Here is an 18,668-nt window from a genome sequence, read left to right on the forward strand (position 1 = left end):
TAGTCATCTTCAATAATACAATACACTAGTGATAAAGATACCTCACTTAAATTACATCCCTTGAATAGCTGATCCTATAGGTTGCCAAGGTTTGGACCCGGGGATCATTGCGTAAAAACCTCATATAGCACACGCGATCAATGGGTATTACAACCCCCCGTACCTATAGAGTTTTAAAACATATATACCATTTTGTCAATTTTGAGATGATATATAAAAGTATACCTATGGATGGAAAAATCTCACTTTTTGAATTAACAAACCCCTTATGTATGTCTATTTCATGTACCTCCATCAGACATATAAAACCCCTTCTTGTTGGTTGCACTTGCTATCTTATATAGTGCTAAGTGCCCCCCCCCCCCCCGGAGGGTTTGGGAAATTGCTAGCACTTCACTATATTTTTGGTGGTCTTTTAGTTGGGTCTTGTCAAAATGGTCTTGCCATGGAATGAGGAGTTGGTAAAGGTAGGTGCAACTTAAAATATCATTAAATGGTTAATCACATGAGCAATACATAGCATGAAGAGAAGAATATGGTATAGGCCAACACTCGGCCAACAATGCCTACATTGGCATCCCTTGTTATAAACATAGAACTACCGATAGCAATAGAGCATGTGCTCTTTAGCCTACATAACACATGGATCTTGTCTCGTCCACTATTTATCCATGGTACTATCATTTTGATCCAAGTTTGGGTAAGAGTGCATTCTATTCTCAATTGAGTGTAAGTTCAAGAATGATGCAAGTAGTAGCTCAAGAGAAATGCCAAATATGATCTTACTTGCATAGTAATGAACTATTGGCAAAGCTTAAGAATGTCAGCTACTCTATTCTACATGATTGATATGTGGGTGGCACAAGTGCAATGGTAGGTGAGGACGAGGGGAACTTAATTTCAGGGAGGAGATAACCTAGAGGGGTTGTCAAGAATGGCAGATCTACTAAATTTGTCATATGCCTAGGATATCTCTAGGGAGCATACACACAATTTAAGTCTACTGCACAAAGCGAGGTGAGAGGTTTTGAAATGTGAACCCATAATTGCAAGTTTCTTTAAGATGGTAAGTGTAAAGCAAAGTACGAACCAAGGTCTGGTGGAGTGGTTACATAGATTGATGCACAAATGACTCATTGGGTTTGGAGCATATGCACATGGTGGCCATTGTAAGAGGCGTCTGAGCTTAGATGGGTTGTAATCATGCGTCATTATTGGCAACACGATGAAGAACATTTGGCGTCACACTGTGGGTGCTTACAAACCAGCACACCATGCTCATGGACCATGGATGGACAAGATCATCGACCCATGTCCATGGGGCCGATATCATAGAGGCATTCAATGCACCATGGCCCATGCAGGGCGAGCATGGGCAGCTCTATTCTATAAGAGCATGAACCGCTCACTACTCCACAATGGTCAAGCCCCATTGTGGAGCATTTGTGGGCTGGGGAGAGAACTGGTTCTCACTTACTCTTCTGACACTCATCTCTGACAATAAAACCTGCACAAGGCCAACAAAATAGAAAAACTTAGAAAGGCATTGGTCTCCTTGCAGGTAGCCCCATAATGCCTGGATAGAGAGGGGAACTCCCATCTGTAGTGAGAATATGTATCGTGCATTTTAGGTGAGCACCTCGAGGGAACATGCACAGCATTGGGAAAAACTATAGCTGTGAGCGGGGATAGGCTCTAAACAACTGAGTGCATGTGGAGTGTGCAAGTAGCTAAGGGGCCCTCGGTCAAATATGGAGGCTAGTTGATCCCTCATGGTCTAGCACAAGGATGATTCGTTGTGCTGCATGTGGTTGTTATCACTTTGACATCAAATGTGTGATGCTTATCCCCGAGAGGAGCATCTCCACCTGATCTAAGGCGCCCCACCGGTGTCCTGTGTATATAGAATATACTGCAAACTTACCTTCGTCTTCTTCTCCTCTCGGCTCTTCTTGATCCGCTTGTTCAACAAGCCTCAAACTTCTTTGCTTGGGTCTCTTCATCTTTACCCCTTTCTTCATGGGTCTACGCAGCTCAATCATCCCAGTCTCAGAGATCCTGACTCTCTCATCCTTACCTCAGAGATCTTCTATATCATCTCTTGCCCCTCGCTTCCAAATCTGCCCATCCAGCAGTTTGTGCTCGTAGTTGTATTTCAACTAGCTACAAAATCTGCTTTTGTAGCTGCTTTCATGTAGGACTTAGCTCCAATCTGTCCTCCCTTAAACCGTCTCCTTTGGAGCTGTTTTCATGTACCAGCTAGCAGTTACCCTTTCCCCCTCCTAGCTGCTTTCGTGCACCAGCTTCTCCTCCCCTTAGTATGTCCCTATCCTTCCTCTGGCAACGTCGTGATTTTGTTCTTCTGCTTTTCCCATCACCCTTCCGGAACCTCTAGCTAGTTAAACGACCTTCCCTTCTTTCACTCCTACCATCTTCATCTCAGAATTCCACTCTGATGTAGCTGCAGCCGGGTCAGGCCAATTGCCCCTCCGGAAGAAGGCCTTGAGGCTCCTGTAGCTTGCACATGAGATGCAAACAAGCGGGCAGTATGGGGTGCCGCCAGAGGTTGCTCAGTATATTACTATGGGACGAGGACCTCCCTCTCACATTCATATGTTTAGTCCTCCTCACCAGGCGCCCCTCTCTCCTTCTCCCCACGGGTATACTCAGCATGGACACTCTCCTCAGCAGCAGCAGCAGCAACTGATCCACCACCATATCCAACATGAACGGCACCTGCACCAGCAGCAGCCTCAACAGCACTGCGAATCTGAACCTGCACCTCCTCCGCTGCAAACCCCTCAGCTTAATCATGTCATCATGCAGCCTCCGCATTACGGCCCAAATATGCCGCAACAACATCAGATGGCACAGCAACTGGGTCTTCGTCCAGATTCCCCGGCCAAAGCACCTTCTCCCATTGCTTCCAGGCCACCTCCTAGCAATCTGAAGAGCACGGTGGCAAATGTCACGGATCAATCTCTTGCTTTTGAAGATCAGGACGAACTGGGGGAAGAAGGCGACAGGGGTACAACAGGAACCAGGTGGCCTCAACAGGAAACACTGGCGCTCCTCAAAATTCGGTCGGATATGGATGCTGCGTTCCGCGACTCCAGTATGAAAGGCCAGCTTTGGGAGGAGATCTCGCGGTAATTTCTCCATCGCCGTGTAATTATGGCAAAGATTAGATATAACCCCGTTCACTAATTGCAGATCGCGAGTATTCCTCTATCTTTGTTGACCTGAAATAATGTTCGTGGCGCGTTCACTCTTTTGATTCACGTTTTCTACTCGGACTGCCATTATCTTCTTCTTCGCGATAATCAGATTGACTTGATGATACCTGAAGTCGGACATTTTTCTAGGTCCACCGTCCGTTGGTAAACGCCACGCAGTCTCATGGAACAATTGCCCAATTCACTTATCTGTAGACAAACTGAAGGTTTCAGGGTTTCCTCTTTTAGGTTTAACACAAGCTCCTCTTGTTAGAGTCGTTACTCACGTACCGGCGTAACGATTACCTTCGCTGTGTTTCTGAGCTTTCAGATGTTGACTGGGCCTAGGCAGTGCTCGAGTACAGCGCCCTTGATTTTTTGTTTAAAAAAATTTTCTGGGTTTGTCCTTACAAGTGTATAAGTAGGAAGTACACAACGCGCATTCATACCTCGTCGTTCCCGCTCCTGAATATTCTATCAGCCTTATCTGTCGTCGGCCAAAATCAGCAATTTAGCGGGCTAGTGCATGCACTTCTTCATGTGTTCTGAGTTATTTTAGGGTGGATCTTGTTAGGGCTTTCTTCCCTGGATGTATGAATATCGAAGTCCCCCAACCCCGTCCCTTTTGAATAGGTTTACAAGTCCTCCAAGCCTCAAGGAGTAATTCATTCTAGCTTTGGAAAGTTGGATGGTGAGTGAATTACTCTTGATGGTCTTGTTGTCGATGCTTACATGTTACACCGGTTAATATCTCCTAGGACAAGCTTTCACAATGAATCTTATCTCAGTTTGTTCGCTTAATTTTATTCTTTCTCACTCCGGCTTTCAGGAAGCTATCAGAAATGGGTTACCAAAGGAGTGCAAAGAAATGCAAAGAGAAGTTTGAGAACGTGCACAAGTACTACAAGCGAACTAAGGATGGCAAGGCGGGCAAGCAAGATCGAAGAAGCTATCGCTTTTTCAGCCAACTAGAAGCCCTTGACGGTAGTGCTTTCGTCTCCAGCAACACCGGCAATAGCGACGCTGAAGCCATATTTTCTGGTCACGGCAACAGAAGTGGTGGCGTTTTCGGCCATGCTGTCGTCAGTGCGATGGGAAGTGGCACAAGCAAGGCGCATGGGGATAGGTCTAGAAGCATTCTGCTAACAAGAGGCCTTGCGAGTGAGATTCTGGATACCAGACCCGTTCATGGTAGCAGGCCTGTCCTGGAGCAGGCTAGAAGAGGTTCGGATTTCTCGTCTGAATCGTCTGACGATGAATATGAAGATCCAAGGCAATGCGAAAGGAACGAAATGCCAGGAAGTAGGAAGAGGAGAAGGAAGTCAGCAGGCAAATTGATGGTCTTTTTCGAGAAACTGCTGAAGAAAGTGATGGAGAAGCAGGAGAAAATGCAGCAGGAATTCTTGGAAGCATTGGAGAGGAGGGAGCACGACAGAAATATACGGGAGGAAGCGTGGAGGAGGCAGGAAATGTCAAGGATGAGCAGGGACGACGAGCTCAGAGACCAGGAACGCAACATGGCTGCTACCAGGGATGCAGCTTTGGTGACGTTTCTGCAGAAAGTAACAGGCCAAAGTTTCCAGCTGCCTTCTTTCGCCATACCGGCTCAGCCTGTACCGTCTGCCCCCCCTGTCCCTGCTGCTGCACATGCAGAGGATCATAGTGACCGTGATACAACGGATCAAAACAGCAAGCGCTGGCCCAAACCCGAAGTTCTTGCTCTCATCAAATTACGCAGTGGACTTCATCCCAGATTTTTAGAACCTGGACCCAAAGCTACCCTCTGGGAGGAGATATCGAATGGGCTGTCCCGTCTCGGCTACAGGCGCGATGCCAAACGTTGCAAGGAGAAGTGGGAAAACATCAACAAGTACTTCAAAAAGGCCAAGGAGAGCAACAAGCAGCGTCCAGAGGACGCCAAGACATGTCCATACTTTCACCAATTGGACGCTCTGTACAGGAAAGGGTTGCTGGGTGGGCAACATGTGAAGCAGCTGACCTACAAGGCCAACAACGATCGTCCTGAGGAGGGCGACCTTACTCTGAGACAGCACCAACATCAGGCAGCTTTAAGCAACAGGGACGATTGTGGGTATGTACCGGGGTCTACTGAGGTACAAAACGACGTCACGCTTCCCTCAGTTGGAAGAACTCCCGTGGAAGCCACTACTGCGTCCACCAGTAACGTAGCTGCACTTCGTTTACTTTTGGGTACTGGTATTGAGCAAGGAGCCACCAACGACCCTGGAGGATTGACGAAAGTAACCATCAAGCCCACTGACGCTGTTGATGCAGATTCTTCAGGAGCTGTAGCTAACCTTGATGGAGTGATCAGTACTGGTGATAAAACCAGTAACGATGGAGGACCGGCTAGATCATCGGAGATAGGGCAACAAACACAGGAGGTGGTTCCATCGGGAGGCTTCAGCCACCTTAATGGTGTATCCAGACTACGACACGATGGACCGTCAGAGTAGTAAAGCATCCGCACCAGCAAACCAGTCGTGTATGTTAACTGTGAGATCAACGTTAACGTGATTAGCTGGCCTTCTGATGAGCTCCCTCTGGCCTTTTGACAAGCTCCCTCTGGAGTCTGAATCTTTGATAGATCATTCTGGCTTATCACAAAACGATAGCAGTAGACGTGAGACCAGTGCTAAGTAGCACCGACTGCACTCTTATTATCACCTAAGATCCGTGTAGTCAGAAGGTTCACAGCCACTACTTTTACAGGCTGCAATTCCAGAAATCCCTACTATGCGACGGATGTTTGCAGTGGCAGATAGACCAGTGGTGCAATTGCACGAGTTTAGAGCTAACTAGCTGCAATCTTTTTTGCACATTGCATGCTCCAAACTATGACAAGATGGAGATAAGTATAGTATCAGCTGCGCAACCAACACAGTAGACAAACTGGACTTGGGCGTGAAGTCAAACTGTTGCAAGCACTAGGCGCCATCCCAAAACAGGGAGCCTGGAATTCCTCCGCCTCCAGCTCGTCACTTGTGGGCAAAGTTGTCTCCCTCTATATGTTCATCATTCATGGCCCAATCAGCTCAGGAATTCATAAGCCGCGACGAATTCTTTTGTCATTTTTCTGAGGATCATCCGCAAGGTAGTGGGCTTCTTCAATTGTTGCTGTTTGTGAACACATTGGGTATGTAGCGCATGTACAGGTTGTATATACGTAAGGCTCAAATTTCATTATTAACTTGAGGTTGTCGTGCAAAGCAAGCAAGCTTGTTGTCGCCACAACTCAATATTGCTTGTTTGTGTGCATAGTTGAATGGGACTGGATTCTTGTAAGATAAGAAGGTTGGTGAGATTCAGTTTGATGCATGAGGCTGTTCTACCCGATTTGTTCTTCTGTGCTTTCTAATGACAAAGACCGGGGACTGAGGGCCTAAATTTGCTAATTCTATATGTTTAGAAGAGCGGTAATCCCAAATTCCGAACTTATATGAATCTCTACTTCTAGTAATGCACACACAGAGCGATGGCACCAAGAATTTTGTATCAATGTGTAAGTTGTAGCTTATTCCATTCTGTCTAGGTCTAGAGAGAGGTATGGTGAAGCACTTATTTTTCACTTTGGACTAAAGCAACTTGTTCTTTCCTAGTACACGAGCAAGGCCCTCTAAGTAAATGTCTATTAATGATGAATCGTGGTACTCCGTGTAGGTGCTTCAGTTCATCCTTTGGCCTTTGTTTCATTCGGTGTGTGGGCAATTATTGCTTTCGGCAGACTAGCGGAGTATTGCCGTTTGTCAAGCACTGTGAACAGTGTGTAGCGAACACATAGCATGAGGGCAAGAGGAAAGCACAACTCTGAAATCGCATCACGAAGATAGAGAAAGAGAGAGAGGAAATTGGGAAACACAATTCGTAAATGACAGGATCTGTATATTGATGAGTGAATTTCTCATTGTGCATCAAAAATCCACGACCTATTACCCTCGAGCTAATGGTCAAGCCGAAAGCTTCAACAAGAACTTGTGCCACGCAATGATGAGCATGGTTGAGGACAGTCGTAATGACTGGGCATATCAAACAACATACAAGGTCACACTGCAAACCCTTCAGCCTAGCATATTTAGGGGGGAGTTTATTATTCCAAGCCTCAGAGATGCAGTTAGAGATCGGATATGAGATGTGGCAATCCTTGAAAGGTTACTTGAGCTTGAAAATCTGGACTCAAACGAGATTGAGAGTGGCCTATGGCATAAACTTTGAGAAGCTACACCGAAAGAAGTGGTTTGACTACAACCTTTGGAACAAGGACCTAAATGAAGGTGACCTTGCAGTGTTAAATAGTGTAAGAAACACCGTGCATAAGATGAAATATGGAGGGATGGGTCTGTATCGAGTTGTCAAAATCACACTCGAGGGGTCATGCAGAATTGTGACCCTTGGATGGTATCGAAATGGATGGTTACATCAATGGTAGTAAGCTTAAGCGCTACTACAGCCCATTAATGCTTCAAACATTACAAGCCATCCATTGAGAAAAAGAACTCAAGAAAGAAGCCGCTTGAATGAAGTAACAAGTGATAGAAGAAGCTAGGGTATGCCAGAGCAAAACATTTATGGCTCATAACAATTTGCAAAGCGTCCGTGGAAGGGTTGAACCCATAGATGATCTTACAATTGCCTCCACTAGAATACGCGCGGATTTTCAATTGTGTAGGGAAACCATTTGCTTGGCCTAAGCCTTCGTCGACCCTTGTACTAGCCATAGCTTGATTTCATACGAGATGTGCACCCGACTCCTTACATTCAAGGTAACTCGAACCTACACCTATCATGGTACCTGCTCTTGTAAATGAAAAGATCTATAGTTGGTTGTGTTAAAATTCCCTTATTATTAATAGCCATAATGTGTCTAGTAGATTCTATGTTATTTCTGCAGGTGCTATGGATGAACAAGTTACCCTTGGAAGAACATGGTGTTGGTGGGAACACACTCCAACTTTGACCAATGACGGTCACACACCTCACTCATCACAATTAGCACTAGGACCTCCAGTCCAGCACTCCCTAGGTCCTCTCTTAGGTATAGAAGTCTAACAAGAAGCCCATGACTCCACTGGCCCCAACAAAAGCATCCTTATCCACAATAACTACCCCCCCAAAAGTAACTATAGCCCTAGCTACGAAGAGCCTCGGATCTACTGCCGCTGCACCGACCCCTCTGTCACCTCGTATACTTAAAGGCAAGTGCTCCTACTCGCTTCTGGAAGACTAAGACATGCAAGGACAGAGTAATGTTGCAGCTCAAGGGGTTCACCTCACAAAATTTTAGTGTACCACGTGCATTTAAAAGGAGGGATATTTTAATGGAGCTTTTGGAAAAAATTTAATAGATTTACTATAATGGGAGGGGTTTTTTAATTCAAATTTAGAAAAAAATCCGTTAGTTCATAAATAACTAGAGTGCTTGGCCAGCTGGGCTCTTGATGAATACTTCTCTCTTTTGCTATCTTGTTGAGCTTCACATGAGTCACGTTGTCAGAAATGATGCAGAAGATTGATGTTCAATTGCATGCAACCTTTTCTAGAGATTTCGTTATCATCCAGTCCTGCTTGCACTTGATGTTGTTCATGTCGACAGTAAAACGTAGTTTTTCTTTTTTTTGGAGGAAGACTAATTCCTATTCTTTGCACTGTAAGCAAATCTATTGTCATTCCACTTCGAGCGAACGACGGGGAGATGTATTTCAGAAATGTATAAATAATAAATCAAAACCAAATTGAGCCAGAAGCATGCAACTATGACAGGAAAAATCCAAACCCAAAGCTGCATTGCATGTACGACAAAAGTTCCAGCACCATTTGCAACTTCATTGGATCCCTTTTTTCGAAGGCACAAATGTTTATTTTTTGGGTCAAATTATGTTCCTACGCTTTAGGAAATAGTACTTCCGTGCTCTAGCCGGATGGCCCTCGAGCGTGTTGTAACCTAATGGACCTACTGTGTTGTGGCTCCTTATGTAGTACTGCTCTAAAGTTCGTGCTTTGTCTACAGTGTCTGTTGTTTCCAAAACTTTGATTTCGAAATTTTCTTTGAAGGGCTTGTAACGCTGCAAGTCCTCTTTCATTTTCGCTGGTGGTTTTTTATTGTGCTGTTTGATCCTCTGCGGCAGGTCCGTTGTGCTCCCTATGTATTTTCTGTTGTTGGGCTTGCACGTGATGCAGTAGACGACGAGGCTCGCGCGATTCCCTTGCACGGGCGCTTTAGTGGAGGCTCCTCCTTCATCTCGAGGCTCGCGTCTTTCAATGTCGTACCTGCGTAAACATTGACAATTACGTTAGTCATCGAGGTTTTCGGTCTTTTTTTTTCCGTTTGAGGTCCATAATAGAATGCATTTATTTACTTGCCCTGGTTTTTCTCTGTTGGCGTGAAAGGATCGTTTCCAATACCGAAGCGCTCCTCGTATAAGTCCCTGTCGAAAATATACGTAAGCTTCTCCATTGTCGTCACCGGGTGCGTCGCGTCGTGCGTCCCTCCAAATTGTTCCATGAATTGTTCGAGTATAGCCGTTCCTTGATCGCGCGTCGTGTCCCTCAGCAACTCCAAGGATACGTTGTACCCGTAATGTAGCAGCTCGCACGCATACGCTATGATCCCTTTCGTCTTTGTGTCTAGTAGCTTCTGCCCCTCCAAACTTTCCATCATCCTATCGGTCTCATCGAACTCAATGTCAAGCTCGACAAGGATCTCTTTGAGGAGTCCTGCAGGAGAAGTGCAATCCATGATGAGTTTGTTGTTCTTGCAACTCGTTAATTCTTTTTCTCAATTGTTGCGGTTTTTTTTAATTTTCGGAAGCATTACGCACCATTTGCAAATCTCAAGCCTCCCGGCTCTCTTTTAGCTGGCAAACGCCTATTGCAGTTGTCAATGAAGTCGCGTAGTTCCGCATACGTGTTGAAGCTGTTGATGTAAGCTCCCGGATGTTCTCCTGCATTGTTTGCTAGCCGGAATTACTTTGTGGTTAGGAAGAACCTCCTCTTTGCTGGTGGAGGTTTTGTTGCCCTTGCATTGCTTTTGTATAGCTCAAATAGCTGCTTGCAGGCACGACTTATTACACCGTCTTTTCAAATGAGCCGTCTTTTTAAATCTTCAAGAAAAAAAGATTCTTTCATGCTGGTGGAATTTACCTTGTCTGCGTCCATGTCTTATGCTACAATGTCCCGAGCTTTCTGATTCTCAGCACCTGTTCTCGACAACAGACAAGATATTAAAACCATTTTCCTTGCACGCATGTTTGACGTAACATATTCATGACTTGTCTCTGCCTTGTTCAATATCTGGTAGTGAATACCTTTATGCGCGTGGTTGTGTTGTCGGCTGTGAGAACTCTCGTGGAATTATTCTGAATATGTCTGGATGTGGGCAATGTAGTATGCGTAGCCTCGTTCTCTCAGTCACTCTGGACAACATCACGTATGCTAGGCCAGGGGCAAACACTCCTCGGAATATGAGCAGTGCTTTGTTGGATATGGTTGCGCCTTGGGATTTGTGTCCCGTGATAGCGTATGCTACGGTTAGTGGAAATGTGGACTTGTGGAACCATTTTCCATTTATTGCCTTTCGCTGATGCTTCGAGCATCGTAATGTGAGCACGGCCGCTGTTGTGTCCACGACGACAGTGATACCGTTGATTTCTCCCCTGCTAGTTGCATTGATGCTCTTGATTTTGCACATTGCTCCATTTGCGGCACCTATTGCGAGGTCGATGTTTTCCGTTATCATTGCCTTCGCCCCCACGCAAATTTTTCCTATCTCGTTGAAGCTTTTGTCCTCCAACCATTCTTTGAGAGCTGATTCGCTCGCGGCGTTATTGTGTATTTGAACATGCACAATCATCTCAGGAGTGTTGAATTTCTCCACAACCTCATCGTTGAAGGTAGCAACATCGACTCTGTGCGTGCAAATGATGGTTGTTTCGGCATCGATGAAGTGGCATGCACCTTCCTTGTCGACAATGCACTGCCCCAAACAGTTGGAAATCTCGTCAGTTGTGGGCGTCCTGAGTCTTATGGTATGCAAGAATGCCAGGAACGGCATGTCTCGTGCATGTCGCACCGAGAATTGCATGTGGTACATTTTCGCTTGAGCCCAGTGCACGGAGGATGTGATGTGGCATGAGGCGTAGAGATCCTCGCGGTGTTTGCAGACTGGCGGTAATTGCGCCAGGTCACCAAAAATTATGAGCATTTTGTGTCTGAATGGCTCATGCAATGTGCCATTAGTCACATTGACGATTTGTCTTACCACGAGATCGAAAGTCATCCTTGTTAGCATGGACATCTCGTCAATGATGATCGCATTGGCTTCCTTGATTGCGAGGTGTCGCTCATCCGTCTCATGGATGTTCAGTGGGTACTGACTGCTGCGCACAGGGATCTTGAATTGGTAGTGTACAGTGGTTGCAATCCCGCTCAGCCGCATCGCAACCGCCCCTGTTGATGCACAGAGTATTGCCGTTTTGTTTTGCGCTACCAGATGCGAAACATAGTACCGTATCAAGAAGCTTTTGCCGCTACCTGGTGTTCCACAGACAACGTGCAGCCCCGAGCTTGTTGAAGCTAGGCTTTCGAAGACTCTTTGTTGTTCTACTGTCAATGCGGCATTGGCGACGGTGCGAAACTCGGCCATTTTTTCCAAGATCCTCGCACGTGTTGGCCCTTCGACGGTTTGCTGGTCGATGTTAGGCGCTTCCATCGGGCAGTCTCGGATGATCGCAACCTTTTGCAATATCATATTGATCAATTGCTCCGTGTGGTCAGTCGCTAGCAAGTTCCTTTGCGTGTATTCGGTCACATACATCTCGAGGTCCGCGTTGCTCAATATGAGGCCGCGCATTTGGCATTCGACAAAGTAGGATCCAGCTGTGTTGGCAGGTGATATGAGCTCCATTTCATTCCTGAAGCTGAGTTTTCGCAAGAGCACGTTGTAGAAGTACCCCTCTGGTTGATGTCCAGGGTGGTAGTTAGTGAATCTGACTACTCGCTCACATTTTGCGATCCTGTTGCCTAAGAGGTCAAGACCGACCATTCCACGTTGCGTTTCCTTGCACTTTCGGATCACATATTGTCTATGGTAATCGTAGAACGTGCTATCCTCGATGACGCTCGTGGTCTCCAGCAGTATATGTCGACCGGGTGCAGGGTGACGTTGTTGTTTCGCGAGACGATGCGTTGTCTTAGAGATGGTGGGGAGGAGTCAACTTAGTGAACGGTCTCGCTCCTTATGATTGTTGGTATCTGCATGCAGTTTAGCACGGCCTTTGTTTGAGAGGTTGGTTTTGATAGGAGGCTCACGGCGATGAGTTTCAGCTTTACTTCGTCGAGATGTTACAACCCCAAACGCGAGGCGTCTTCTGAACGGATGTTCAGTTTGCCCATTGGTTCAGATTTCATCACGTACTTGAGGAGGTAGTGAGAGATTGAAGAGTTTGTCACCCGCTGTATGTTCATGTGCGCACCCCACAACAGTAACACGGAAGGGTGGTAAGGGACGACGTTTCGGTGCTCATGTCCCGGTCGGTAATACAACCAACGTTGCATCAGAGGGTCGAGGATGGGTTCATATTCTGGCTGTGTTGCGAAAGGGAAGCCATGCTTGCAATTGTGGTGTGACGGTCCGACGTAGCACGCTTTCCTGCATACGTGCAACTGCTTCCTGAGAATTAGTTCTCGCAGCCTTGTGTTTCGAGGATCCAGGGCCTCGTCCCTGGGGACGTAAGTCGCAATCTCATTTGCAATTCGCTGACGGTCATCATGGTGGACCCACAATATGACATGGGCGTGTAAGGAGCCCCTGTTTTGTATCTCATAACGAACGACATGGTGTTGTCTTCGGCCAAGCAGACCGTCGGATGAAAGCAAATGCTTGCGTATGAACATGTGGAAGCATGCGTGGAAAAGTGCCACGCATTCAACAGGACAGTCCTTCCAAGTGAATTGTGCATTATAATGTGTTGCGATGCTCTCGATCACATTAATTTCTTGCCACCGTGTATCGGTGACCTCGTCTGCAGCGAATGTCAGAAAGAAATCTAGGAGGCCCCAAGCATCGACCATCATTATGAGGTCCTTCAGTTGTCGTCGATGCCATGATGGGGACCCCGGCATTGTTGATGGTATGCTGTAGTGAAGCACGTGTCTCATTGCATCTTCATCGGTCGTGGCAGGGTTGGCTTTCCTATATTGGTCGATGTCTCGTTGCAAGCATGTAGAGTTGCTTGAATTGGCAATCATCACTGCCTGTTTTAATTGGAACATGATCAACAAGTACGGCTTGTAGAGCGTGTAGATAGAGAATAAGGTGCATATTCTCATTTTCACATAGTTACTGAACTGTATGCAGCCATCATAGTAGCCCCGTCCGAAAGGGAATAGGAAGGGGAACACTGCTGACTCCATGGTTATGTCAACGCACGCACTGCCAGCTGCTGCTACTCCGTCGACGTGGAATGAAGCAACCCTCTCTGAAAGCATTTCTGTACCCCGTAGCTGTATGGAGGCAAACTCATGCTTGTCCCTTGCATCAAAGGCGCGACGGTTCGCGGGGTCCACCATGTTTTGCAAAAGCAGGAGCTCAGGTTGACATTCCGCTATTGACATTAACTCGAAGGGAGCTGTCTCATTGTGTAGTTCCAAGATACCTGCAATGGTTTGAGGACTCAAGATGCACATACCCATCTTGATGTCCGCACGCTCTGCTAAAGAATTGTCCTTGTGCAATATTGGATTGTTCTCGATGTTGTATGCGAGCACAGCTGACAGCTCGTTCGTCACGATTTCTTGAGCCGAGCTTAGTGGGACGTTTCGCCAAGATATCAGAGGATTGTCTAGAAGTGACCTTCGATTAAGTGTGCCATGAGCAATCGCATTTGCAGTCGTGGTAACTAAAATGGATACATCTATGATGCTTAGCAGTTGCGTGTGGAGGTGGTTTGTTTTAAGCAACTGCCGAGAGTACTGTGGCATCAACCGCACAATGTATCTGCTCCGCTGGGCATCTCGTGTGCAGCTTTGGCATTTCCAGTCACTTGCATGCCCATATTCTCGCAGGCATCCAAAAGTATCATGTTTCCGAGTGCGGCGCTGTGGCTCGAGATGCCTATGCCTTGCGAAGAAACGATCCTTTGGTTTGCAGACAGTAGCGTGGTTATGCCACAGACACGGCAGATTTGAAGGCTAGAGAAAATAGCCGCGCAATTACTAACCCATTGCTTGTATCTATCTGCGATGGTCAACCACGATGACGTAGCTGGCCTCAAGGACATCTTTCTTGATGTTATATCAAGTTGAATAGCTCGACCTCTGGCTGCTCTGAGCGTTGACGAATGGTCATGTTCGAAGGAGTTTCCGGTGGTCATTTCTACATCGTGACATGAATCGATGTCTTATGTTCGGGTTTAAACACCTACAAGGATTAATAATAAAAACCATCCGAAACTTTGCTACAATTTCACTCACGTGGTTTTGTCTAAACGCAACAGGAAAAACAAAATGGACTGAACCTCTATCTTTAGAAGGTGAAAGAATTGATAAAATAACTTGAATCAAGCAAATACATTTTGTTGTGCATACCTTTAGGAGAAGACACTCGTTTGGAGGCTGCAAACATCTCGAAAACAGAAGTGTTGCAGACATGATTAGTATGTTGGTCGAACCAAGCAAATGTAATGTTCCCTTACGAAAACAGAATGTGCGAAGAAGTGTGCATGCTCAAGATGAGGTGTAAAAAAAAAAAAACCATACGTAATGTATGGTGGAGAGCCGGCACATGTCTCTCCAAAAATTATATATCATAGGGGAACGTGCCATCCCCCCGTTTCGAATAGTCACCTCCAGTGTTGGAGGTGTAGCGCATTAATGCGGACCAGAGCAACAGACGGTGCAGAAACATTTCAGAATTGAAATGACCATACATTCTACTTACGTGGAGTATCCTTTGTGACGTCCACAGCTCGACGAGAAGTCGCCTATTTCTTTGCTGGAATGTTGGAATCTGAAAAACAATCATGATTAGTCAATATGCATTCCTCATGTTCTGCATGTTTGGATATGTTGGTTAGCATATGTGCAATTTCCTAAAGATGAAAAATTCAAGCAGAAAAGCTATACACAATCCAACGATCAAAGATGTTCAAACCATCAAGGTAATCATCTTCACACATGTTCGAGCAGTTGTAGTTACAATTTTTGCCAGACGGTGCAGAAACATTTCAGAATTGAAATGACCATACATTCTACTTACGTGGAGTATCCTTTGTGACGTCCACAGCTCGACGAGAAGTCGCCTATTTCTTTGCTGGAATGTTGGAATCTGAAAAACAATCATGATTAGTCAATATGCATTCCTCATGTTCTGCATGTTTGGATATGTTGGTTAGCATATGTGCAATTTCCTAAAGATGAAAAATTCAAGCAGAAAAGCTATACACAATCCAACGATCAAAGATGTTCAAACCATCAAGGTAATCATCTTCACACATCTTCGAGCAGTTGTAGTTACAATTTTTGCCTTTGCAAGATTACAATCATTTAATGATGGTGAGGTCACTTAGCATGCCCAGGTTTACATAAAGGCATTGATGACATTATAAAGCTAGATCATTCCCATGCCGCCACAACTCAACCTAAACGAGGGAGGCACAAAAGACATAAAGCCAAGGCTTAGAGAAGAGGTGAAGAAAGAGGACCAAGACAAAGGCAAACTTTTCAATGTGGGAACCAAGAAAATGCAAGTGTTCAAAATCTTGAGTAAAAGATGTTAGCTAGGGAGAGTTTCCGAAGACGAGATCCTCACTCTTTCCAAACTAGAAGGTAAGGGAGAACTTCCTTCACTAAGTACACTTCTCCACCATGGTGGCTATGGTGGACCACCTCCACAAACCTATCTGCATTCTACTCATGCTCGTCTTCCTCTTCACCCTTTCATTCGATATCTTCCTCCCTTTGCTGCATGCATTTATTTCCACGCACTTTTCATGCACATTAGTGTGGGTGAGCTTTTCCTGAGCTCGCTCTCATATAACGGCTACTTTTTGTCATCGTCCCCTCCAAAGAACTTGCTTGCCTCACATGCTTTCTCTTCTCTGCGTTTCCGAGGGATGGCTCACCTTCCCCATCTCTGATCAAACGTATTCAGAAGTTGTGAGTTTGATCCTGACTGGCCCCTCATCAAATCTAACGCAAGCTGTAACAAAGCAGTCAAGCAAGCGGATGCTAATATGGTCAAGATTGACATAGATAATATCTTCGGTCTCTTGTGCAATGCAAACTCATCCTCTCGCATCCGGGTCGATTTCCACTCCAGTTTACTCTTCGAATGGCCAGCCTAATTCACAATCTAGCCACTTTGCCTTGCCTTTACAGAAGGCCTTCTTCTCCACCACCGCAGCTGATCAATCATGAAGGGAAGGTGCTAAAGACTCTGCTAACTTCTCGTCCTACCTCCTGGCACTTCCTTCGCCGATGTAGAAGGTGATGCTTGATTTGCAATCGTCAACTGGACCATGATTGTAATTTTCTAGCTAGATCAAAGTTTCAAGAGCTATTCGATCGTAATTGAGGCGTGCAAGGATTTACGTAGATAACGAATGTCAAGTTTACGATAAGCGTTTTGGAGGAGCAAATTATCTAACATAGGAAATTATCCGTGTTCTGAACGCGGCAATGGGGGATCGCAAGTCTCTTCACGGAAGGCTGCAAAATTATTATCTTCAAGTAGCTGGGAAGGTGCAGATCTTGACGAAGTTATCTATGTTATCATGCATCCTACAACGAGAACACACATGCAACGAATTCTGGACATGAAACCCAGAAAACAAGTGGATTCTCTTCACGGAAGGCTGCAAAATTATTATCTTCAAGTAGCTGGGAAGGTGCAGATCCTGACGAAGTTATCTATGTTATCATGCATCCTACAACGAGAACACACATGCAACGAATTTTGGACATGAAACCCAGAAAACAAGTGGATTCGCATTGAAGCTTGAGGAGTTCAAAAAGGGCATTGCGAATGAGATGGAAGGGCTTCAAGTTTGGGCTAGAGGCAGCAAAAATTGTTAGCTGAAGTCTGTTGGTTGTGCACTTAGAGAAGAATCGTTCACAGAGAGTTAAAGAAATAGTGGGAGATCAAGGAAGTTGCAACAGTGAAGCACTAAAAATCTGTTTACGATTGGCTAGTTTGAATCCAAGCACAAACAACGATTGATGATCTAATAAATGAGTTGAAGGCAAGTAAGGAAGTAGAAGCAAACCTGATGGTGATGATGAACAAATAGCAACACACTTGAAATTACAATGTTTTTTTATGTTTCGCCTATATTTAAAGGTTTTGCCTTGGCTTTTTACGCAGTTGGCTTTTTACGCAGCTTTTCAAAAGCTTTCAAAGCTTTTGGGCTTTCAGAATTTAAAAAATCTAAGGGTGTATATTGTGCCATGTGGAAGCACAGGATTTCAGAATTTGAAAAAACGTCCTAGTGCTGGCCAAGTAAAGAGGGGTATCTTTATTGGGGGGAAATTTTAGTTGAGGGGTTTCTTAAATGCCCGGCCCCTTGAACACACATGATACCTAGGGTTTCTTAGTACTGCACTCCCTGAGTGTTGTAGCTTCTCCTCTCCACCCACTTTTTACATCAATGAAGGTTCAAGCTGTGTGACCTCGTAATTCCAGTTCTCGAAGACGAAAGACAACAAGGGGGAAAGGGAAGCACCACTCCAAGTGGAAACTCCGTCGGTGTGGATGTCGCAAACAAACCGTCGGTGTCATTGTTGGTAAAATGTGCCCGAGAGTGTTGGTATGGGTGTCGGTGTAGGCATCGATATATATTGACACTATAGTGTCGGTACAGGCATCGGTATATATCAATGTTTTACACAAGCTAAAAACAGTCATGTGGAGTAGGATGGGGCTTGTTTTAGTCCCATCCTGCCCCACATTTGTTTTCCATTAAAATCACGATTAAATGTTACAAATGCGGAGGTGTACATTACAATTTTGCAATGAAAGCCCACAAAGTAATGGCAATATGCTACAAAATGAAAAATCGCAAACGTAATGTGTAATGCACTACAAAATGGCAAAAGTATCGAACTCCAAAATGGCAAATCTACCGAGGCAATCTACTACAAAATGGTAGAATTAGTGTCGAAATATTGAACCACTAAATGTCCTATCTTATTATTGCTCCTCCTTGTCCTCCTCGCTCTCCTTGTCCTCCTCGCCCTCCTAGCCCTCGATCTCTAGTCTATGTGTGCCCTCCTCGTTGCCCTGCTCGTTGCCCTCGGTCTCTCTACATGCGCTCGATCCCTCGCCCTCCTCTTCTACGTACCTAGCTGCTTCTTCCTCAGATCCCATCTCTTAGTCCGGATCTCTAGATGGGTCGAACATGCCTCCCAAAAAATGAAACAGGTTTGAAAAGCTAAGAGCGT

At 45.5% G+C, this 18,668-nt stretch overlaps 1 protein-coding gene across 1 annotated transcript; it reads left to right on the forward strand.

Moving 5' to 3' along the window:
• The first annotated feature begins 1,954 nt into the window (after positions 1 to 1,954).
• LOC147890527 (trihelix transcription factor DF1-like) lies at positions 1,955 to 5,896 on the forward strand. Its single transcript, XM_087390498.1, has 2 exons — positions 1,955 to 3,149; positions 4,045 to 5,896. The coding sequence occupies exons 1-2, from the start codon at positions 2,530 to 2,532 to the stop codon at positions 5,690 to 5,692; spliced, it is 2,268 nt and encodes a 755-aa protein (XP_087246624.1). The 5' UTR covers positions 1,955 to 2,529; the 3' UTR covers positions 5,693 to 5,896.
• Positions 5,897 to 18,668: the final 12,772 nt, after the last annotated feature.

Source organism: Dipteris shenzhenensis, chromosome 19 (assembly GCF_047967505.1).
Source record: "Dipteris shenzhenensis isolate YYH24624 ecotype China chromosome 19, Dip_SZ_1.0, whole genome shotgun sequence".
Lineage (NCBI taxonomy): Eukaryota > Viridiplantae > Streptophyta > Polypodiopsida > Gleicheniales > Dipteridaceae > Dipteris > Dipteris shenzhenensis.

Coding starts and splice junctions, on each gene's coding strand:
- LOC147890527 (XM_087390498.1), top strand. CDS start 2,530: ATGCAAACAAGCGGGCAGTATGGGGTGCCGCCAGAGGTTGCTCAGTAT. Junction 3,150..4,044: donor CTTTGGGAGGAGATCTCGCG/GTAATTTCTCCA, acceptor TCCGGCTTTCAG/GAAGCTATCAGAAATGGGTT.